Source organism: Crocodylus siamensis, chromosome 11 (genome assembly GCF_052110815.1).
Source record: "Crocodylus siamensis isolate JL-2025a chromosome 11, ASM5211081v1, whole genome shotgun sequence".
Classification (NCBI taxonomy): domain Eukaryota; kingdom Metazoa; phylum Chordata; order Crocodylia; family Crocodylidae; genus Crocodylus; species Crocodylus siamensis.
This window is the reverse complement of record NC_143405.1, coordinates 41,809,647-41,834,273: the sequence shown is the minus strand read 5'-3', so window position 1 is coordinate 41,834,273 and position 24,627 is coordinate 41,809,647. Positions and strand designations below refer to the sequence as shown.

General features: G+C 44.9%; 1 protein-coding gene across 4 annotated transcripts in view; it reads left to right on the top strand.

Annotated features, from left to right (window-relative positions):
• DCP1A (decapping mRNA 1A) overlaps positions 1-24,627 on the top strand; it is a 71,366-nt gene that overhangs the window by 8,265 nt on the left and 38,474 nt on the right. For all 4 annotated transcript variants that reach the window (XM_090021566.1, XM_090021570.1, XM_090021569.1 and 1 more), the window contains exon 4: positions 18,217-18,283. In XM_090021566.1, coding sequence (XP_089877692.1) covers positions 18,217-18,283 — 67 coding nt within the window. The remainder of the gene's footprint in view (positions 1-18,216; positions 18,284-24,627) is intronic.

Genomic DNA, 24,627 nt, shown 5'->3' with positions numbered 1-24,627 from the left:
TTTTGAAGGCCTAGTTAACCACTTTGAGGTCCTAGTTAACAACTTTGTGCAATATAATGGGGAAAACCATTTACAGATTATTCTTCTTTGAGTCACCTGGCTCAGAGGAACTTATGTTCCTCAAAACCAACCCCTGAACCCCCAGCCCACATTATGGCTGCCAGTGCTGCTCTACAATTCTGATTGTAAGGAGTCTGTAGATTCACCTTGTTGTTTGTCCTGTTGTGAGGTGAGGTCTCTACCTCGTCGTAGGAAATAAGAGATGGTCAGTGAGGTTTTCTTATGGCTATCAGTAATACTTCTAGAATAGGGGTAGGCAATTTTTCCTGACTGCAGGTCGGAATGACCCACCGCAGATCACAGGCAGGTTGGTGAGCAGGCACTATGACACTGGTGCTGCTGGTGCTCATTCTCTTGGCAGGCTAGGGAGAGTGTCCACTGCTGAAGCTCCAAATCCATGGGCTAGAATCAGTGGCTCTGCAGGCCAGATATGGCTCGCAGGCAATGAGTTATTGACCTCAGTTCTAGAACAAAACAGGAGCAACATAGGAAGAAGTAATGCAGATTGCTTCATTTTGGTCTACCACTGTCTTGGCCTGGAGAAATCCAAAACCCATTATATATCGGTTTGGTCCATCCAGCCTCTGCTGAAACGGCATGCATGTGAACTGAGTGACTACAAATTGCACTCTGAACCAATGAGACATTTAATGTTGAATATCCCTCAGATAATGTGGTTTCTCCTCCCACCTGCTCCACAGCTAGAGGCTATTGTAAGAATGATTTACTTGTCATCTTACCTATTTTTAGTTTTATTTTGCTAGTGCATACCTTTCCCATATGATTTGATCGGTAGGCATTTATTTTTTTTTCCTGCAGCATAAATGTTATGAGTACTTTCCTGTACATAACACAGTAGATCTTGTAACAAAAACTTAAGACACTAAGTGGTGCTTACCAGTGATTTTAATATATTTTAGGATTGGACTAATAAGTTCACATTAAAACATTTTGCTTAGTAATTAGAATAGAGGGTCTGTTTCTTTAATGGTACAATTTGCGGTACTCTGCACATATAAAAAGCACTTTCATTTAGTACAAACTTAAGGTTTTAACCATAATATTTTCTTTCCTTGTGTGTACTATAATGGGGAAGGATCAGGTAACCTAGGATTTTTTCATTTCATCTTCTCCTGGCTAACTTTTATTATTCAGGCTTTCAGTTATCACTTTTACCTATCTGTGAATGTGTGTTAATTTTAATGAATTTTCCTTTTCCTTTAGATTTCTTTATCTATTTTAATGTTTTAAACAGTTGTTCTATGAAACTCCATTATTTCTTTGCCTCTTCCCAGTTCAAAAGGGGAAAAAAGGAAAATAAATGAGAGAACTTCCCCCTCTTAAAATGAATCTCAGCAGTATCTGTAGATTTATAGTGCAGTGCAGGGTGTCGATCAAAAATACTTTAATCATTGGTGAAGTAAGTCACCTATGTCAGCTTCAAAATCTGTATGTGACGCTGCTCTAAAATTCTGCCTTTTATTCATAATGTATCAGACTTCTGATCTGTATCAGTGACTTGTGGTGATTTTAAGATTTTATTTGAGGTTATACCAATTAAGGTGTTGTTCCTGTTGTCTAACCACCAGAAGAAATATTGAGGAAGTATGAAAATAGTCACAATATCAAAAGTGGAGTTTTTTGGTTTCTTTTGTTCTTTATAACCAGACGCATTTTGAATTTATAGATTTTCTAGGAGAGAATCACTTTATTTGCTTTAGCCTCGGTGCATAGCCACATAGTATATGAAAGGCTGAATAGTTCTTCTTACTGTACAAGACTTGCTGTATATATGAGAGCGAGAAGGGAGGTACAAGACTTGTTATCACATTGCTTAATCCAAAATACAGAGTTGATGCTTGTACCGTGGTTGCCTATGGATTTCTTCCTCTTCCTCTCCTTCTCAGAGTAGTTTCTGAAGTGCACCTCTACCCTGCCTTCTGCCTGTCTTTAGACTAACATGGCTATCTGAATCATATACATAAACTTTCATGAGCACAAGCATTATTTTGTCTATAAGGTGCATCTTTGCCCTGCCTTCTACGTAAGGGTGACTTGCATCTAAGGAGGCTTAGAACGTTTCCCTTAAGAAGGATTTATATCTCATTACTAATTTGGTTTTAGACCTCTAGAAATATGTCTTACAATCTTGGCTAAAATAGGACATGGTAAGTTTTTCATAAGGCTTTGTAGTCCTTTGTTAATGGTATGATAATACAGTAACAACAACAACATGCATTCTCTCTCTGAAAGACCTGCAGTGCATACTTGAATTCAATTTTATATAAAATAGAAATTGATTCCTTTATAACAGTACCCGTAGCAAATTTATAGTTTGCTTTATGGCAAAGGAAAACAAAAACCAAAAAGCTTAAGCAATGTTAAACTTACCTCTAACACTTTGCACGAAGTATTTTAAATCTGTAATTTTATAATTTTGCCTTTGTATCAGAGGTCTTTGTCTTGATGTAGAGAATTTTTAGTCAAAACTAGTTCTCTGATAAGGTGAAGAGAATTAATTTCCATGGTGCTGAAAGGCAGGTGCTGAGCATAAACTTTATATTAAAAGGAGAAGAAATATGTTGTTGGGTAGGGTTTTTTTTGTCTATTCCCAGTGCAAGGGAGAGTTAATACAGCAGATGGGTAGGAGAGGGGGTAGGGAAGGGGTTGCATTCAGAACTAAAGGCTTTTTTTGGTCATTTTATGGTTCCTATGGGGCGTATTCTATGCTGAGAAAAAACAAATGGGAAATAGGTTACCTCATTTTAAGTCCCTTTTAAGTGAAACAAACAAAAAAGTAGTCTAAGCTGTATATTCAACACTGGCAGAGTTGCCAGTGTGACATTGCTGTGAAGTGATCTATAGCAACTGCGTTATCTCAGCGTCTGGTCTGAGATGAGAAGGGAGTCTGTTTTTGCTACCTTCTTAAATAGAAAAGACATGGCAAACTTCAAACTTCAGAGTTGTGTCAGTAGCAAGAGGAGTATCAAGGAAAGTAGTGTGGGTCTCTTACTGAATGGTGGAGGCAACCTTGTGACAGAGGATGCAGAACAGTCTGAAGTGCTCAATGCCTTTTTTATCCCAGTCTTTACAGGCAAGGTCAGCTCCCAGCCTGCTGCACCTAGCAGCACTGTTTGGGAAGGAGGTGAGCAGCCAACAGTGGCCAAAGAACAGATTAGGGACTATTTAGAAAAGCTGGATGTATGCAAATCCATAGGGCTGGATGGGAAGCATCCAAGGGTGCTGAAGGAGTTGAAAGATGTGATTGCAGACCCACTGGCCATCATCTTTGAAAGCTCATGGCAATCGGGAGAGGTCCTGGGTGATTGGAAAAGGTCAAATGTAGTGCCAATATTTAAGAAAGGGAAAAAGGAGGATCCATGGGAACCTACAGACCAGTCGGCTTTACTTCTGTCCCTGGAAAAATCATGGTGCAGATGCTTGAGGAATCTATTTCTAAGCAGTTGGAAGAGAAGGTGGTGATGAGGAGCAGTCAGCAAGAACAAGTCATGCCTGACCAACCTGATTGCCTTCTACTATGAGATGGCTGGCTCTGTGAATGTGGGGAGACCAGTGGATGTGGTATACCTTGATTTTTAGCAAGGCTTTTGATACAGTCTCCCACAACATTCTTGCTGGCAAGCTAAGGAAGTATGGGCTGAATGAATGAACTGTAAGGTAGATAGAAAACTGTCTGGATCATTGGTTTCAGAGGGTAATGATCAATGGCTTGCTGGCTAGTTGACAGCCAGTATCAAGTGGAGTGCCCCGGGGGCTGGTCCTAGGGCCAGTTTTATTCAATGTCTTCATCAATTACAAGTTGCAGATGACACCGACCTGGTGGGGAGTAGTAGATATATGTAGGGCTAGGATTCAGAGTGACCTAGACAAATTGGAGGATTGTGGGCCAGAAGGAATCTCATGAGGTTCAACAAGAACAAGTGCAAAGTCCTGCACTTAGGAAGGAACAGTCCCATGCACTAGTACAGGCTGGGGACTGACTGACTGGCTGGGCAGCATCTCTGCTGAAAAGGACCTCAGGGTGCAGTGGACAATAAACTGAATATAAACCAACAGTGTGCCCTTGTTGCAAGGAAGGCTAATGGCATACTGGGCTGCATTGGTAGGTGTGTTGCCAGCAGGTCAAGGGAAGTGATTATTCCCGTTTATTCAGTACTGGTGAGGCCATGTCTGGAGTATGGTGTTCAGTTTTGGGCCCCCACTACAGAAAGCATATGGACAAATTGGAGAGTTTCCAGCAGAGGGCAACCAAAATGGTTAGGGGGCTGGGGGACATGACTTCTGAGGATAGGCTGAGGAAATTGGACTTACTTAGTCTAGAGAAGAGAAGACTGAGAGGGGATTTAATAGCAGCTTTCAACTACCTGAAAAGGGTTGGGGGAGGGGGTTGAAAGAGGATGGATCTAAACTGTTCTCAGTGATGGCAGATGACAGAATGAGGAGCAGTGGTCTCAAGTTGCAGCAAGAGAATTTTAGGTTAGATATTAGGAAGAATTTTCTCACTAGGACCTAGTGAAACACTAGAACAGATTACCCAGAGAGTTGGTGCCATCTCCATCTTTGGAGGTTTTTAATATGTGGGCTAGACAAAGCTTTGGCTGGAATGGTCTTTTTGGGGCTGGTCCTGCTTTGAGCATGGGGTTGGACTGGATGACCTCCTGAGGTCCCTTCCAACTCTAATTTTCTGTGGTTCTATGAAAGAGGATTGGAAATGGTTGAATAGGACTGTGAATATAAGGGTCAAAGTAGCGACTCAGCCCAGGATGTCACCATGGTGACTGCTTCAAGTTTCCCCAGGGTTTTCCTGGTGGGGGAAGAAGACCCAGATTATCTGGACAGGGGTTGCCTGGACCCTTGCTCCTGTGTTTCAAGGGAACTGGGTATTCCAGGGGCTGCCCAAGCAGTCTGCCTCAGGTTGCAGCTTTAAAGACTTTCCTAGAAAGCCACTTAATTACTATGTCTGCCCCCCAATTCCCCTCCATTTGTCATGATATGAGATGGCTGAGGAGGCCAGACTCACCAATGCCTACCATATTTACTGGAAAACTGTCAATCTGAGATCTGCGTGTTCAACTGCAGATGGCAAATAGTTCCAGGAGGAAGAAGTAGATGCTTGTGATGTAGGGCCACAGCTCTTTCCCTTTGCCCCTCCTGCCTGTTTCCATAGTGAGGTGACTTTGCTCAAAAAGACTGATGTTTTCTCGTACATTATAGTGCCAGTGGGAATGATTCGTTGCTTGAGTCTCCCAGGTGTTAACATTAGATTTCATAGATATTAGGGCTGGAAGGGACCTCAAGATCATCAAGTCCAGCCCCTTGCCCAAGGGGCAGGAAGTCAGCTAGGATTAAAGGATCGCAGCAAGATAAGCATCCAAATGTTTCTTGAATGAGTCCAGAGTAGGTGCCTGCACCACTTCTGGAGGGAGTCTATTTCAGGCCTTGGGGGCTCGGACAGTAACATTTTCCTTATGTCCAGCCTAAAACGGTCATGACTGAGGAGTTTATGACTTGGTCCTTGTTATCCCTTGGGGTGCTCTGGTGAACACGCGTTCCCCCAGATCCTGATGCACACCCTTTACGTACTTATAGGCAGCCACCAGGTCATCCCTGAGCCTGCACTTTTCTAGGCTGAAGAGTCCTGCGGTTCTCAGCGTCTCATCATAAGGTCTGTTTTCTTGTCCTCTGCTCATGCACGTGACTCTCCTCTGGACTCTCTCAAGCTTCTCAACATCCTTCTTGAATTGTGGAGCCCAGAATTGAATGCAGTACTCCATTGAAATGGCTGTGTTTCAGTTTGGTTTCAGATTTCGCCGTTTTGGAGGACAAGTGTTTTGTTTTGGTGTTTCGGATCACTGTCCTGTTTCATTTCGGCCGAACCTCCTCTGAATGGGCTGCAGGCTTCACACAGCCCTACTGCCCAGCTGGGTGGGACTTGGGGATGCAGGGTCCCCATGGGGAGCAGGACGGGGCTGTGGGTGGCTCATCTGGAGGAGGGGGAGGGCCGCTCCCTTCCGTGCAGGCAAAAAGACCTCCATACAGATCTCTGATCCCTGTCACACCGGGTCAGGGGGCAGGGAAGCAGCGCAGGGCAGCAAGCAAGCCTTCTGGACCTGGCTCCTCAGGGAGCAGAGATCTGTGCCGGGTGTCTCCTTACTGCCACTGCCTGCCCTGTGCAGCCCCGCGTTGCTGAGCCAGTGCGGGGTGGGCAGTGGCGGCGAGGAGACCCCTGGTGCAGATCCCTGCTCCCTGTGGAGCCGAGTTGTGCGGCAGGGCAGCAGCGTACAGCTGGTTCCCTGTAAGCCTGGCGTCTCTCAAACTCCAAAATTTTCCAAAACGTTTTGGATTCTTTGTTTCATTTCAGAGATGTTTTGGATCCTTCTGTTTTGATTCGGAGTTGGTGTTTCAGGTGCCAAAACAGCTCAAAATGCCTCCAAAATGAAACAGCTGCTGAAATTTCACGCAATCCTAGTGTTGGTTATCTTGGCTGTAGAACGTAACCAGCTGATGTTAAAGAGATTCCTGTTCATGCAATACTGGATGCTGACTCCAGATGGAAGGAAATCAACAACAGCTGGCATATTGCAATTGTTATGGGTAAAAAAGCTAAGAATGAATGAATGAAATGCAGCAAATCTGCTCCAAGACTAACATTCCTACACCCATGTTGTTTGAAAGGGTTTCTCCAAGGTTTCTTGGGTACACACAAAAGTGACAATTTTTACTCAATCTGGCTACAGAAAGCTGTTTATACCTGTGATCAAACACAAGCGCACAGCGGCAAACAGCTTCAAAAATGGCCAATTAGCTGAAAATCTGACCCCTTATTGCATGAGGTATCTAATAAACATATTTCAAAATGTAGTGTCTTCTGTAACTTGTGTCTGCAAAGCTCCCAGCCTGTTGCTTTTTCAAAATGGGAGGGGGCAAAGGGAGTGGAGAGAGTTCAGTCTGTTGGTTTCCAGGCTGCTCTGGAGAGTGGGGTGGGTGTACTGGAGCCCCTCTCCCTCTCCCCCCACCCCCAACATTGGGGGGGCTTCACTTCACCCACCTGACACTTCAATACCAGCTGGGGAGCCCCAAGAAGGAGCTCCCTCTGCTGCCTTTCCCCCCTCCTATTCTGAAGGTTGTGGGCGCTGGCAGAGCCTGGCTGTTCCTGTGGGAACCTGGCTGCAGGCTCTCCTCCACTTCTTTTTGTCTGGAGCAGGGATAGGCAACCCCTGGCATAGGTGCCAGAGTGTGGCACCCGAAGACATTTTGCTTGGCACGTGCATGCACCTCAAGGCAGAAGGCAGGGAAGGGACCAGGGCTGCACTGCCACAACAAGGATTAGGCCCTTTGTGGCTCCCCTGCCATCTGGCCGTGGCACCAGCATCTTACAAACTGAATTTGCAGGTATTTTTGGCATTCTGTCCAAAAATGATCCTGGTCCCAGGTCTGGAGAAGTGTTGCAACACAGAACACCTTGCAGATCTCGTTCTAAGTTACAGCAGGGAGTTGCACTTCTCTTTGCACCCCTTGTGTCCACACCGTGCAAGAGCTTGCTTTGTCACAGGTTCAAATTCATTAACATTTGCCTCAAGCAGACAGTGGGTTTATCTTGTGTAACTAGTAAATCTAAAACACAGCTCAGACTAAAAAACACTTTTATTGGTTAATTTTCTTGGTTTTTCTCTGAAATAACTGGTAGAAGTTTGGTTTGTTCCTTGATTACCTTCAGTTTGTTCTAATCAGCTGCCATGACGAAAGTAATGTTTCCTTTACTATCCCTGAGTATCTCCATTTGTGAGGTTAAAAAATTACTGAGCTAGCCACTAGAGATATATATATAAAAAACCCTATCAGATGACATGTAGATGGTTTCCAACACTTGATCTTAAGCATTCTTTTACATGACAAACTCTTGCTACTTTTTTCCTCGTGAAAATACTTTTTTTGTCCCCTAAGGCCTCATTCTGGATAAACTATTTTCATTTTCCACAGCAATTGCTATCAGTCACTAGAACTTGTATCGTTTTACTTTAAATGCATTTTACTATATAATATCCATAGTTCAGAAGGAATATAATAAAATAGCAATGGGGACAAAGTGCTGCATAGTAAATTTGTCCAGGCAGTTACTGTCCCAGAAAAACAACATTAAAGATAAGCAAATGTGTGCTCACAAACCAGGATTGGAATCAGTTGATATGTGGGTCATTTATGACACTGAGCACAGAGCGAGTATGCAAGGTACAAATCTAATGGAAGGACTTGGCTGCTGCTGATAAACAATGACAACAATTCTGTCCTAATACTAAAGATGTTGGTCAATATTCAGAAAATAAAAATAGAGGAAAGGCATTCATGCATCAATTAAACATTGAGTAACAGGATAGGTCCATCTTTTGTTAGGTTTTGGCTTGTTCAGTACCATTTGAACTGATTCACCGGCTCATCCTGTTTTGAATGAAACTAGACAGAAGGCAGGGCAGGGTGGCTTCTTTATAGAATGAGTTAATATGAGCGTAGCTTTCATAGGCTACCTTGTACGATGCTATGAATGGACTTGCAGAGAGGAAACATACTAAAGAGAAAGAAATAAAGTAATTTAAATACGAAGGATAGGGAGAGGAAAGCGGGGGGCACTGTAAGAGGCCAAAGTGAGCTGAAGAGATAAACAAAGTGGTTAACCCGTTGATGGACATAAGTGTTATAAAAACTAGTCCAGGTAATGTGGCAGACAGGTAAGGAGTTATGAACTTGGGGTATCACTGAATAATACTTTACCTGAACTATGTTGCATTTACAATAAATTGGGCTAACCCTAGCAAATTTGTTTTGTTTACTGTGAGGCTCAGGGCTCTTGTAGAAAGGAGCTTTTGCTGTTTTTTTTTCCCTTGGTTTGGCACATTTAGAAGTATGTAAAATTTAAAAAGAGGTGCACATTTGATTAGGTTTTTTTGCACCTAATAAAAATTGTTACCAAAAATCTTAGCTTTCATACCTAAAATATAGTATTTTAAATAGTGGACATGAAAATGTAATGATAGAGATTTTTTTTTTTTTGATTTAACTAAATAAAAAAATACGTTGTTCAAGCATTAAAAATTGCTCCTCTGGTAAAAGAGAGGCTGGTGAGCACCACAGTCTGTTTGTCAAGAACTAAAAATCAAACAGAATGCTTCTTAGTAAACATTGTAAATAGTTTGGTAATCTGTGTCCCCGTTAGGAGTGACTCTGACAGGTATATGGGGTAACTCTTTATGACTGCCAGTAGCACTGAATGAGCGAATTGATATGCTGGTAGTTGGAGCTGATTTTAAATGGATTTGATTTCTGGTCTTGTATAGATCTATTCTGGCAGAAATGTGTGACACTTCTCATTTTCCCCCATTAAGCTATCATTATAGATTCCTTATCTATTTCTTCAGGAAGCGTGCTTTTGTAGCTCTGTACCCCCACCCCCTCACAGTTCTTGGGAGTGGGAGAAGGAAAGGTGTTTTTGCTAGATTGTATCATGGGTAGTATGCCTTTAAGGAGGAAATAAACCTAAGGCCTCATGTGGATATTTAGTTTCTCTTGGGAGAGTTACTCTGCTCCCAAAAGGAACCATGCATGTACAGATGCTCAGGCTTTTTCTCCCAGAGTAAAAATGGCTACTCCAGGAAGAAAATAACCTGGGAACAACCAGGATTAAATCACTCCCGGGAAAGTTTCTCCTAGGAAAGTGAATGTTTAGACATTCAGAAGTAAACATAACTCAGCATTTTCCTGCACCCAGGGAGGCAGTGTGTTGCTTGCTGGGCTCTGCTACTTCAGCAGGAAGCAGAATACTGTGCCAGGTGCCTTGGGACAAGAGCTCAACAACAACCAACTGCATTTGCAAAGCTGCTGTTCCCAGTTGTCCCTATTGCACAGCATCTCCAGCATGGCCCTCATTGTGCAGCTCCTGCCGAATGTGCACCATGCAGCCCTATCCCGCTCATGCTCTCTGTCCCTGTGGCCTAGGGCCTTTGCTGTTCCCCACCTTGGCGGTGCCTCTGCTGCCTCCTGTGCCCCAACACACTGCCTAGTTCCTGCTTCCACTCAATATTTTGTTGCTATCCTCAGCTCCTAGCCATGCCTGGGGCTGCAAATGGTGCCTGTTTAGGTCTCTCTCCCAGTGCCATTCATACTGAGCTAATGCTGGGCTCAGCACAGAACCAGGAGTTGGGTTGTTTCATAGTAGCTAGGGTCAGGAGGGACCTGAACAGATCATCTAGCCTGACCCCCTACCACAAGTAGGAATGAATGCTGGGTTCACAAGACCCCAGACAGGTGATCATCCAACCTCTTTTTGAATTTGCCCAAGGTAGGGGCGAGGACCGCTTCCCTGGGAAGTTGGTTCCAGATTTTGGCCACCCTAACTGTAAAATACTGCATTCTGATCTCTACCCTAAACCTATTCTCCATCAGCTTATTACCATTGCTTCTCATCACCCCAGGTGGTGCTGGGGAGAAAAGGGCTCTACCTATTTGCTGTTGATCTCCCCTGATGAGTTTGTAGGCAGCCACCAGGTCCCCCCTCAACCTCCTCTTGCTGAGGCTGAACAGGTTCAGGTCCCTCAGTCTCTCCTCCATAGGGCCTGTCCTGCTGCCCTCTCACCAAATGGGTGGCCCTCCTCTGAACCCTCTCCAGCCTGGCCACATCCTTTTTAAAGTGTGGTGCCCAGTACTGGATGCAGTACTCCAATTGCAGCCTGACCAAAGTCGCATAGAGGGGGAGCATCACTTCTCTGGACCGGCTTGAGATGCATCTTTCGATGCATGAAAAGGTATGGCTGGCCTTGCTGGCTGCTGTCTGGCATTGGTGGCTCATGTTCATCTTGGAGTCAATAATGACTCTCAAGATCCCATTCTGCCTCTGCTTTCAAGAGGGGACATCCCCAGCCTGTATGTATGCTGTGGATTCCTTCTCCTAAGGTTCAGCACCCTGCATTTATCTACGTTGAACACCATCCTATTCTCTTCTGCCCACTTTTGTAGTCTGTCTAAATCTGTTTGCAGCCTCTCTCTCCCTTCAAGTGTGTCTACCTTGCCCCGCATCTTTCTGTCATCAGCAAACTTAGCATGCTTTCCACCCCCTTGTCCAAGTCGCTGATGAAGATGTTAAACAGTGCGGGTCCGAGGGACCAAGCCCTGGGGTACCCCACTGCTCACGTCTCGCCAGGTTTCATAGATTTTCATAGACATTAGGGCTGGAAGGGACCTCGGGAGATCGAGCCCAGCCCCCTGCCCAAAGGGCAGGAAGTCAGCTGGGGTCATAGGATCCCAGCAAGATAAGCATCCAATTTACTCCTGAATGTGTTCAATGTAGGTGCTTGAACCACCTCCGCTGGCAGACTGTTCCAGACCTTGGGGGCTCGGACAGTAACGAAATTCTTCCTTATGTCCAGCCTGAAACGGTCTTGCAGGAGTTTGTGACCGTTCGACCTCGTCATCCCTTGGGGCGCTCTGGTGAACAGACGTTCCCCCAGATCCTGGTGGTCACCCCTGATAAACTTATAGGTGGCCATCAGCTCACCCCTGAGCCTACGCTTTTCCAGGCTAAAGAGTGCCATGGCTCTCAGCCTGTCATCGTAAGATCTGTTTTCCTGACCTCTGATCATGTGCGTGGCTCTTCTCTGGACTCTCTCAAGCTTCTCCACATCCTTTTTGAATTGTGGAGCCCAAAACTGGACGCAGTACTCCAGCTGCGGCCTCACCAAGGCCGAGTACAAGGGGAGAATGACATCCCGGGATTTGCTCGAGAAGCATCTATGGATGCAAGCCAGCATTTTGGTCACTTTACTAGCTGCAGCATCGCATTGGAGGCTCATGTTCATCTTGTGGTCAATGATGACCCCCAAGTCTCTTTCTTCTGTAGTGCTATCCAACGTAGCACTGCCGAGCCTATAAGGATGCTGCAGGTTTTTCCTCCCAAGGTGGAGAACCTTGCATTTTTTGGTGTTAAACACCATCAGGTTCTCGTCCGCCCATTTACTGAGCTTGTCCAGGTCAGCCTGGATCACCCGCCTATCTTCTGGCATGGATGCTTTGCCCCAAAGTTTGGTGTCATCGGCGAACTTGTCCAGTGCACTCCTGACTCCAATGTCCACATCGTTAATGAAGATGTCAAACAGGATCTGTCCCAGGACAGAACCTTGAGGGACCCCACTGGTCACAGGGCACCACGATGAGTGACTGCCATCGATTAAAACCCTTTGGGTCCGACCACGGAGCCAGTTTCCCAGCCAGCGGATCATGGTGGAGCCAAGGCCACAACCGGCCAGTTTGGCCAAGAGGTGATTGTGGGATATCAGATCAAAGGCTTTTTTGAAGTCAAGATATATGACATCAATCTCTTCTCCCTTGTCCAGGTGATAGGTCACCTGGTCATAGAAGGAAATGAGATTGGTCAAACAAGACCTACCCGCAACAAACCCGTGCTGGCAATCCCTTAGGATGTTAGCCTGGGCCAGTTCATCAAGGATGGCCTCCTTAATAAACTTTTCTAAGATCTTCCCCAGGATAGAAGTCAGGCTAATGGGCCTGTAGTTAGCCGGATCCACTCTTCTCCCTTTCTTGAAGATCGGCACCACATTGGCCTTCTTCCAGTCTTCGGGCACTACACCAAAGCGCCAGGAGTTTTCAAAGATCCGTGCCAGGGGCTGGGCTATGACGCTCGCCAGGTCCTTGAGTACCCTGGGGTGCAGATTGTCAGGGCCGGCTGACTTGAAGGTGTCCAGCTTCTCAAGGTGTTCCTTCACAAGGTCAGCATTTATGGAGGGTAGGGGATCCCCATCACCCGGATCTCCCTGTCCCATAGCAGGCATGGGCGTCCCACGGGACTGATGAAAGACTGACGCAAAGTACCTATTTAATAGGTTGGCTTTTTCCTGGGCGTCAGTTGCCCCATCTGGTTTAGCAGGGGTCCAACATTGCCCTTGCTTTTCCTCCGGCTCCCCACATATCTGAAAAAGGACTTTTTGTTGTCCTTGATGCTTGAAGCTAGTTGGAATTCAGTTGCAGCCTTGGCTTTCCTGGTTTGCTCCCTGCAGGACCGGACCAGCACAGAATAATCCTCCTTGGAGGTGAATCCCATCCTCCATCCTTTGTAGGCTTTCCTTTTTTAGCTGCAGGAGGTCCGCTAGGTCCCTAGAGAGCCAGGAGGGCTGCTGTGCCTTCTTGCTGCCTTTCCTCCATGTTGGAATAGATTTAGCTTGTGCATTGAGGATCGCTTCCTTGAGAAGCAACCACTCTTCTTGAACTCCCATCTCCCTGGGGTCATGGTCCCTGAGGGCCTGACCGACAAGCCTCTTGAGCTTGTCAGAGTCGGCTTTTCTGAAGTCAAGGACTTCTGTGTTGCTGACTGACTTGCCAGCTTTACGGCGGATGGTGAAGGTGATCAGCTCGTGGTCGCTGTCACCCAGCTTCCCATCGATCACTAGGTCGCCAATTAGGTCGTCCCCCGTAGCCAGTACCAGGTCGAGCAGCGCTTTGCCTCTCGTTGGCCCATAGACTTCTTGAGTCAGGTAGAGGTCATCCGTGCACAAGAGAAAGCTTTGCGACCGCTCAGATTTTGCTGAGTGATCTTCCCAGGAGATGTCCGGGTAATTGAAGTTGCCCATGACAACCAAGGTCCTGGAGCAAGCAACCTAAGTCAGTTCCTGGGCAAACTCCTGGTCAAGCTCAGGACTTTGAGTAGGAGGTCTGTAGTAGACTCCCACCGTTGTGTCCCCTGTGCCGTTTTTCCCACGAATTTTTACCCAGAGGGTCTCTAGCTGTCCATGCCGGTCGCCAACATCAGCTTGCAGGGACATGTAGCTTTCCTTCACATAGAGAGCTACACCCCCGCCCCTTTTGTCCACTCGATCCCTCCTGTACAGGATATAGCAATCTATACCCATGGTCCAGTCATGGGTGGAGTCCCATCAGGTCTCCGTTATCCCAGTGACATCATAATTCTTTGCACTGAGCAGGAGGACAAGCTCCTCCTGCTAGTTACCCAGGCTCCTGCCATTAGTGTACAGGCAGGCAAGTGTGCCCTTAGGGGCTCTTGCCTTGCCCACAGATTGTGCCAGGGCTGGGGCAAGGGTGGGCTCCCTTAAGTGCCTTGGTCTGCTGGCTTTGCAAGGGTCGCTCAGCGGGCCAGCAGTGGCAGTAGTCCCCCCACCCCCCAGCGGGCTTAGTTCAAAGCCCGGTGGAGCAGGTCAGCCAGCCTGGCTGAGAAGAGCCTCCTCCCCAGGGGAGAGAGGTGGAGGCCATCTCTTCCCAGCAGCTCGCTGCCTCTCTCACCAAAGAGCGGGCTGTGGTCATGGAAGCCAAAGCCTTCCCGATGACACCAGCTCCGCAGTCTTTGGTTCACTGCGTGGATCCTCCTCTCCCTCCTCAGCCCATAGCCCGAGACTGGGAGGATCGACAAAAACACCACCTGAGCTCCCAGACCCCTTACCTCCGCTCCCAACTCCTTGTAGTGCCTCATGACCTGGCTGGCTGAGTACAACCTGTCCACCACTACTCTCTGGATGCGCCCTGTCAGCCAATTTTTTACCCATCCAACTGTGTAGGCATCAATGCCACAGTTGTTTAATTTATTGATGAGGGTGGGGTGAGAGACAGTGTCAAAGGCCTTCTTAAAGTCTAGAAAGACTACATCCACAACAACACCATCATCCAAGGACTTAGTTACTTGGTTATAAAAGGCAATCAGGTTGGTCAGGCAGGACCTGCCTTTGAACCTATGCTGATTGTTCAAAATAACAGCCAAGCTTCTGCTAGGACTGCAGACTTTGTGGGAGCCCCTTGCATTCTACTGGCTCACGGGCCCTTCAGCTCCCAGCACCCAGTCCCATCAGCCACAAAGCTGCTGCTTACCGTTTGGGTTCTGCAGGCTGCCACCGCTTAGCCAGGGATCCTAGCTCTGGCCCCACCCACCCATCCTGCTTCTGAATGCTGCTCCCTGCCCATTCATTGCCCATTCATATCCCAGCTGAGTGTGGAGTAGAGCCACAAGGCACTGCCTGCACACCCCTACAGTGGGTACCCGTTCTGTGGGCCTGGGGCAGAGCCATATTCCACTCCCTACACATCCCTGCTCATGGAGCCAGCACCCATCATGGTTGTGTAGGCAGCAGAACATGCCTGTGCACTGTGCTTGGCCAAGATGGAGCCGTGGAGAGGTGAGGAATGACATCTGGGCACAGGATCAGTGGGATCCCTGGCTAAGTGGCAGCAGCCTTCAGAACCCAAGCAGTATGTGGCAGCCAAGACCAGCATAAGCAGGATGTGCATCCAGGCCAAGGGGATCAGTTGCTTAGGGAGTTTTGGTGAGCTGTTATGGAGCCACCAGGGGTTGTGGGCATGCTGACCCAGCCCATGACAGCTCACCAAAACTTGTTATGTGGCCCACAAGCCTAAATAATTGCTCTTGCCTGCATTAGCAGCACCCAAACCAACTCCTGATAGTTTCAAGACTCCTAATGGCAACTCCTAATGAAGACCACTACTTCTTTGGTTTCTGGTGCCAGTTGATACACAGTTAATTGCAATTATGTTAATGTACAACTCGGTTACAAAGTAGATAGGTTGAAGGGTGCTATATTCTTAAATGATTTTTGTATTTAGCGGAATGGTAGATAACTTGGGATCTGCCAAACCTGAGGCGGCGGCCAGCCAAATTCATGGGCAGCTTGCACAGCCAGCTGCCATATTTGCAGGCTGAGCACAATGGGTTCCACCCATGCCTTTGGCTGAGAGGCCCTGGCAGTCCCACCCCTCTCTGCAGATTGCCACATGGCCCGAAACCATGGCTTAATTACTCTGATTAAGCCTGGGGAATCCATTCATAAACATGTTGTTAAACCTGGATTAATGGCTTCCCTGGGCTTAACCAAGGTAATTGCACCACAGTTTTGGGCCTTCCTCAAACAGGGCTCGCTGCAAGTAAATAAATAACCTTTCTGGCAAGAAGAGAAGTGCACGGAAAGCTCTGCAGTCTTGGAGCACAGGAGGGAAGGCGGAAAGGGGAGGGCAGAGAGGAGTGGGGGCAGGACGGGGCTGTCTCTAGGGTGGTGGGGTTATGCAAATAATGGAATGAGGAGGGAGGGAGGCAGAGAGTCCCAAAAGGGTGGAGGGGGGAATGGAATATGGGTGGGTTATGCAAATAATACATTGAGAAGCAGGGAAAAGAGTGGAAGGTGGGGTTGAAAGCAGGGTTATGGAAGGGAGGCATGGTTATGCAAAATGAAGGGAATAGAATGGGGGCTGAGTGAGGGTGTAGGCAGAGAGGCTAGAATATAGCTTTCTGTATGAGAATTATTCAACTTGTTGCATTTGGTAGTGTGGTACATCTAATTATGGCTCAAGATCAACAATATTGACCAACCAAATAAAAATCCGCCAGCGTAGGAAGCTGATCTTTGTTTTGCTTATTTGTTACCTGTTTGTATTCAATTTGTTGTCTTAGTCTGTTATGTAAGAATATAATAAATAGGACTAAGCCAGATGTCCACTCAGATGTGTTCCATTTTAAAAATTACAGTATACAAAAACTAAGCATATTCTATAAAGAAATAGTTCATGACAAGAATACAGAAATATTTATAAGAGTAAAAGACAAATGGGCAGATTAAGTAACTTTGTGCTGAGACTGTGGAAAATATCTTTTTCTCTTTGAAGAACCTTTTAATATTTGTGGTGCTGAACTTTACAATGGCTGCAGGATCTGATACTTTTTATTTCACCCAGAGTCATTTTCAGTGCATTGTAGTTGAATATGTTTTAGTTCCTGAATTTTACAAATGTTTTGAACGCTGTCATTTTCCAGCAGCATTATTGTTTTGTTTTGATCATCCCACTGCAAACTACTCCAGTTTATTAAGCCTGTCTTTCAGCTCGGAGTGATAGAAGACTTGATTCTGTCCAGTTCACTAGGACTGAACTCATCCGGAGCATTGTATACTTCACTTTCTTGCTAAATCGGACCCTTCATGTCCGTTTTATCCGTGTGCTTAATATTTAGGAGTAGAGTCTAGTATGGACCTAGCATTAATTAGCCCTGTTAAATGCAAGATTGAATTTCCAATCATAACAATACTACAGGTGGGTTTTCAGTGGAGAGTTTTGTGTAACTGAAAGTGCCCCGAAAAACTAAGACTGAATTGCCATGCTGGCACTAAAGTCTCATTTAGACAATTTTGCATCTGATTGTTCAGCTAATACCATATTTTCTCACAAGTAACCTGTACTTTTTCCCCCAAAACCAGCTGGGAAAAATTGGGTAGTGCATTATAAGTGAGGAGTAGGGCTTCCCAGAGGTGTGGAAATTTGAGGCAGGCAGGAAGGGTGGAGTGGTGGCACCATTAATCGCTAATTAATGATGCCACTGCTCCATCCTCTTCCTTGCTGCCAGATTTCCAGACTCATGGGGAGCCTCTCTTCCCCAGCCATGCTGACTTTGTAGTCTGGCTCTGGAGCCACATGCCAGGTCAAATACTCTGGGTCCAGGATTGCAGCCTCCACGTGTAGAGACCTCTGATCTCAAAGTACTTACCTGTACTCCAAGATGGGGGCGGGGTTTCTGTCTGGGGGCTTCCAAAATAGGGTGTCTGTTATGTGGGGGAGGGAAAGAAAATAATGGTGTTGACCTCTAAGTAAAGTAAAATTCACAGATTTTTTTCAAACATCAATCAGACTGGAACCAGATAGGGGAACAGATGTGCTTTCTTAATACCAAGTCTTTGAGCAGTTTAAGGGGTAGATGACCTTGATAGGTTGGTTATCATTGAGCGTCAACATGTGAGAGATTAATATTATCTACAGAATTAATTGTGTTGTGAATAAGCGCTTATTTCATTATGGCTTTTATGCGTGTTAATGTTTACTGGTCAATAGAATTACTTAGCCAAACTGAACTGATGTTGCTGTAATTACATGATGCCTTTGCACATGCTAGTATTTCTAATGATCTAATAAATGGTTCTCATTCATGTGTAACATAATTGAGTGGAGATTGATTGGAAAACAATTTATCTTGGTGTTAGTGGGCTACAGCATTCAGCTCTCTTGTTTACAAATAATTTTTGGCATTATGTCTTATGTTTTCTTTTTTTTTTTCCTTTTATATTTTTTTTCAAGTGTCGATTTACAGTATCTGGTTTTATGACAAGAATGACTGTCACCGAATAGCAAAACTCATGGCTAAGTAAGTACCGTGGTTTTGATTTCCCCTCCCCCCCCCTCAAATTGCCAAACATCTTACCTATATGTGATTCTTACCATAAAATATTCTTTTTATATTTAATTTTTTAAATAAAGAAAACCTGATGATTTCACTAACTTTATCACAGAAAAATCTTTCTTTCATGATCAAAACTTATAGGCTGAAGCTAGCAGTGTCAAAAATGCTTAGGTTCATGAAAATACTTTATCTAAAAAAGATATATGTCCTGCATTTGTTTAGATTTATTGTATATTGCTTTGCCATAAGCAAAATATCAGAGTTGTTTAGGTGGCAAAACATTTTCAGAAATGGGGAGGATTTCAGAAAACAAGAAGCTGAGATGGTAAGGACCTTAAAGTGATGATTGCATTTAATTGCCAAACAAAAAGAATAGGGGTTTTATGCTGGTTGTTAGTTCATTAGATTATTTTTTTTCTTTATTACTTCCTGCCTAGAAGTTGATGGGTAGAATCACTATTTATTTGCAAAATGTGTGATAGGTAAAATTATGCAGCAGTAAGTGGAAGAGAAAGGAGTTGGTGGTTACAACTTTATAAAGTGGGTTTGGTTAACATTTCATTTTCTGAAAAATGGAGTGGAAGGGAGCTGATTAACCATTGGATTAGATGCTAGTCTTGTTCTGCAACTTTTTGTCTTGCTTTTGAATTGACTGATAGTATTTTGGAGGAAGCAGAGTCCTATGAAAACTTCCGAAAACGATTGCAAACAGGTAGTCAGAGTTCAGTCAGTCAAAATAAGAACAGAACAGTTTGAAGGAGCAGTAAAAAGAATTGAATGAGACTAAGCAAAGCAGATAAATTCAGATATTCTTGAAAGTTAAATAGCAAAATAAAATCAAAACTTAGCTGGCTGATGAACAATACTCATAAAAAAGATTGCAATCAAGACTTTTTCTTCTATTTGTTTTGGTTTCATCAAAAATTCTTAAGTAAAGGGCTAAAAAGGCAAATAAATGGTAAAACTTAAGTTTTGTCTCTAAGAAAATAGATTAAGTCTATTTAGTTGGGTATTCAATTACTGTGAATCAGGAGCAGGGCCAGGGGGCTGGCTGTGGATCAAGAATATGGGGCAACAATATGAGCAGGGGTGAAGTACTGGTATACCAAGGCTGCTCAGTGCCACAAAGCAGTAGAGGGGACCGCCACAGCTGGACCAGCGTCCTGGTGAGTGAAGGGGATGCGGAGTTCTGATTTTCCATGATAAAACAAAATCAAGTGCCAAAATTTATAGATATTTAGAATTTATTTTATTATAATGATTGAGGCACTCATATACTTCCAAATTGCTTTAACATTGTAAATGTATCAATAGAGTATCATGTCCAGCTGATGCAGTAAAAGCTGTGTTATCCAGTGCTTCATTAACTGGCATGCTCTATTAACCGGCATGCCGGTTGACGTGGCAAAAGCAAAACTGGAAGTCCCACTTTTGGTTTCACAGAGTCCCATTTAGGGCCACGGCCTGGTCAAAACAGCCTATGCAGGGCCCCCCTCTACCTGTCCAACAGCACAATGATGCCAGGGAGTAAAAGCCTGGCGCACCAGATGCAGTGGGATAACAGCTTTTACCATGGGTAAAAAAAGCATAACCATGGGTGCCGGATAACAGCTTTTACTATAACTGCATATGGTGGTATTTCATGTTAAGTGTAGAAAAATGAGGATTTGGGGTTTTTAAACAGGAAACCAGGACTTCTGCTAAAGACCAAAAAGAAACTTCATCCCAGTGTTAAAAAAATAAAAGCGGATAGGAGGACTTTGCTGCCCCATTTGAAAATAGAGAGCATGAGGGCTCAGTCTTGGCACTCCATCTAGTGTCTGGTTGTTTAATGTGAGGTCGTATTGTATCTAATTTAATATTAATGGTGAAATACAGGGTTGACTTGTAATCAGAACAGTATAACAGATCTTGTTGAACTTATTCTTATAGTTTTAATGCACAATAAATTTACATTATGTACTCTAATTAAAGTTGTGCGATTTATATTATTATAAAAGCTATATTGGATAATTTACCTCTGACTATATTTTGTATTAAATATCTTTTCTGATTAGTTTTTTTAGTTACAGAAAAATTGAACGCTTCTAGTTTTGGATAGTCTTAAAACAGGGGTAGGCAAACTGCAGCCCAGGGGCAGCATCCAGCATGGGCAGGGACTTAGTCCAGACCATGGCAGGTGCCTCTGGTCCCGCCACCTCTGGGCTCACACAGTAGGCCTGTGGTAGCTCCGCAGCTGGACTCCATATCCCAGCAGCGGCAACTCCTTCTGGCTGCCACTGGCCCTGGCCCCATGGAGATGGGCTAGAACCTGTGCAGGCAGGTCCTGAGCTGAATGCACAGACCTGGCCCCAGCCCACCCTGCACATAGGTCCCTATAATGCTTACTCTGGACCTGCCTTCCTCAGCTGCGATGAGCAGTGGCAGTGGCTGGACAGAAGTTGCTGCTGGGCACAGGGGGGAAAAAGCACTTAGTGGCAGGTGCAGCCACCACCCTCTCACTGCTGTCAGGCCCTCCTTGCTGCTGCCACAAGACCTGTCTCTGGGCTGCCCCAAACCCCCATGCCTGGGGGTTGGAGGAGCTGCAAGGCAGCACTTGCTTAGGCTCTGGGTGGCAGTGAGAAGGGCCCAGCAACAGTGAGGGGAAGGCAGGCAACCACAGCTGCTGCCAAGTCCTGCTCTTCTTCCGCACCCAGAAGCAGTGTCTGCTTGGCTGCCACTGCCACTCACTGTGGTCAAGGGGGATGGGTCCAGAGTAGGTGCTGCAGAAACACTGACACCCTGCATAGGGTGGGCCAGGGCCATAGCTGGGACTGTGCATTCAGCCTGGGGCTGGGTAAAAGATTCTGCTGGGCACCAGGAAAAAGCAGGACCTGATGGCAGCTGCAGCCGTCTCCCCCTTGCTACTGCCGTGGCCTTGTTGCTGTGGCTGCCCAGAGTCCACACTAGGTCTGCACTGTGGCTCCTCCCTGCTGAGCACAGGAATCCAGGGCTGCCTAGAGGTGGCAGTGGTGGGGAAGGGAGCCCTGGCACAGGCTCTGGGCAACCACAGTGAGAAGACCACAGCAACGATAAGGAAGAGGTACCCGTGGCTACTGCCAGGTCCTGCTTTTTCCCGGATCCAAGCAGCAGCTTCTGCTCAGCCACCACCACCAGCTTCATGCTTGGGCTGCCGTCATTGCTTCAGTGTTCTGAAAAGACTTTTAGGGGGGGAGTTTTGTAAGGGCAATAGAAGATAGGCAGCAACTTCAGCCCCTCCTCAGGGTAGAAGGGCTGCCCAGAGGCTGGTGACGGCCCTGCTGAAGCTGCAACCCGCCCACACCACCTCCCTGTCTGTCCACAGCCCATCCTACATAGGGAGGTTTGGTGGACTGTCGTATGGGATTTGGGGGAGGGGGGCAAGGATGCTGACTTAGGGACTTTTGGGGAGCTGTTGCAGGCTATGTGGCTCACAGGTTCAAATAATTGCCCATCCCTGCCTTAAAAGGGGAGATCTATACTAAAAATGTTTGACTCTTTAAACATACATGTACATTTATAGGGATATGGAAATACATTTCTGGACACGTAACCTTTTAGAACGTTTGCTGGATATGCCAAATGCATTCCATTTGCTGTTTTTATTTGGTAGGTTTTTTAAATGCTTTAAATACTCTGAATCTAAATTGTTAGAAAATGAAGGGCCTCCTGGCCTTCTTCCATGCTGTGAAATGGGTAACCTAGGGTAATTATAAATTGAATTTTGTCTGAATACCTGGATTGAACCATTATATTTGCTTCCCTAATGACTGTCAGTTCTTCTGTAGAATTGAAGCATGCTTCCCCCCCACACACTCTTAAGTTGGCTGATTCTTTCAGTAGCTACGCCATGAAGGAGGTAGGACCTGCAAGGGCCAGTGTCCAGTCATACTAAAATAAGATAGATATCGTAACGTTCCTGCTGGAACTTTTATTTTTGTATAGTTAAGCTGGCTTTCCGTTACTATATTTAATTTACACTACTATACCTTTTTATGTTTAGTTCTTCTAGAAAAAAATGACTGTTAATTATGTTTTTGTGGTTCATTTATGCTTTGCAAAGCTTGCTCTTTATTGAGGCAGAAAATGAAGGTCTGCATCCTTCCTCCTGCTGTTCAGCTTGACAGTGTTGTGCCAGGCTAAATTAACAAGTCAGCAACACACAGATTTATGTTTTGGTAGCTTAGCTCTTCAAAAGAAAAAAAGTCTCATTATAAAGATAACTTAGATGTGTATTGTTGTCTCAAACAATTGCAGCCAGTCCAAAATCGCACAATATGCTTTCTTGTGCATTTGATGACATGGCAAATTTTATGAGGTTTTTGCTTTGTGTACTTCCACTGATATAGTTACAAGTTGTCTTGAACTAACTGTCACAAGAGCAGCTATTGTGCTTCTTAGACAGGGTTTTTAGAATATACAGTTCTCCCACTCTTTAAGGTCATGGATGCTCTAGGTATTGCTAGAAAAAAAAACTCTGCTGCCAATTGAGCATTCACAAAATTGATTTTTTGTTTTTGTTTTTTTTTTTATTTAAAATATGACTCTAGTTCACAAGTCACTACAACAATCACAAGTGACCAAACAAAATTTTGGGGAACTAAAGGTAGTCAGTCTCTGAATAAGACCAGGTATTGCAAATAACTTCCACAAAGCAGAACTTTTCAGAAAGGAACCAGGTTCTTTTCCTGGGGAATGCAGTGTTCAAAATAGTTTTTTGATTTTTTTGTTTTTGTTTTTTTTGTTCCTCTCCCTCCCTGCCCCGCCCCTCAACCCCTCTTCCCCCCCCCCCCCGCAATCTCAAGACAGAAGGAAATTATTCTGAAATTTCCCCCATAGCAAAACTCCAAAGAAAACTGTTTTGGATCTTTCTTTTTTTTTTTTTCCAATTTCACTATTTAAAATATATATATACATGTATACAAACTCTGAAGTAAAGGGAATTCAAACAAAATTCAAAAACATATAATTGTTCTGTTTCTTTATCAGTGTGAAAATGTCAAAATAGGGCATTATTGAAATCCTGTTTGTCAGCTTTTGTTTTGTTTTCTTTTTTCCTGAACACAAATTTGATGAAATAGGCATGCTTTTGCAAAATATTTCGCCTCAAGAAAGCTTGTCATTTTTATAGAAAAACTTTATTGGAAAATGCCCAACAAAATTTTTGTTGTAAATTATGAAGGGGCTTTGAATGATCTGCATCTTCATTTTGCCCTCAAGATAGCACAGGATTTTTGGATGTAAAACTTACTATTTACCAGAGGTTTCATTACTCTAGTATTTCATGAAGGACTTAGTGATTTCCTATTCTAGATTTTCCCTTGTCTTAGTCTTTATTTTCCCTGCTACTGAGATCTAACTAATAAAACCTACCTGTTCTGATAGCCAGATAAGTCATCTGTCATAAGTCAGCACTGTATCTCCTTGCAAAGTAGTAGACCTAACATTCTGTCACCCAGGCATTACCATAGAAACTGTTTTACACTATTAATTGCATTATCCTATTTACACTATTAATTTGCAAACTAGCAAATACTGCGATCATAAGGAAATGTCTTATGGAGAGAACATGGAAATGCAGATTGACATCCATATTCCAAGTTAAACCTTTAAATGATTGTCTGCTAATAGGGAAGGGGGGGAAATTATATTAAATAATATTGAACTTCAACAAACCCAGTGACTTCAGGGACAACTTTGTATGTACCTGTGTAATGAAGTACAGTCTGTTGTTGTGGGAAAGAGCTGGTTTTCCCTACTTTTTCTTGAACTGTACAACCCAACTGGGCTAAGTACAGACAGTCAAAAAGCCCAAGGCTGAATTGATTCAGTCTTTGGAGGTTAGTCTAAGTTGCAGAGATTAAATTGAAACAGAAGTAAATAGACATTTACTTTCGATTCAGGAATTGCAGCCTATAGTGTGCTCCAGCCAAAAGCCAGGGGTGCTGAAACATGGTTCTCTGTCTGTGTTTTCACTTCCTCTTCCTGCTGCCCCAGAGTTACAGCAGCAGGACTCTGCAGGGTTGCTTATCACTTCTTCCTGTTTCCAGGTGCCTCTGGGATTTGTAGTCCACAGTTACAGCCAGCAGTAAGTTTGAGCGGGGGTTAGCGTGTTTAACCCCCCTCCCTGGCCCCAGACCCCAGCCAGGGTTTGCCAAGGGGGGTGGGAAGGTAGTCCCCATCCTGTCCCATCCCCATCCCTGTAGACTGGGCTGCACCCCAGCGGGGCTTGCCCCTTCCTGTTCCGCCTTGTCAGCCAGCCCTTACTGTTCCAGCTAGGGAGCAGAGGG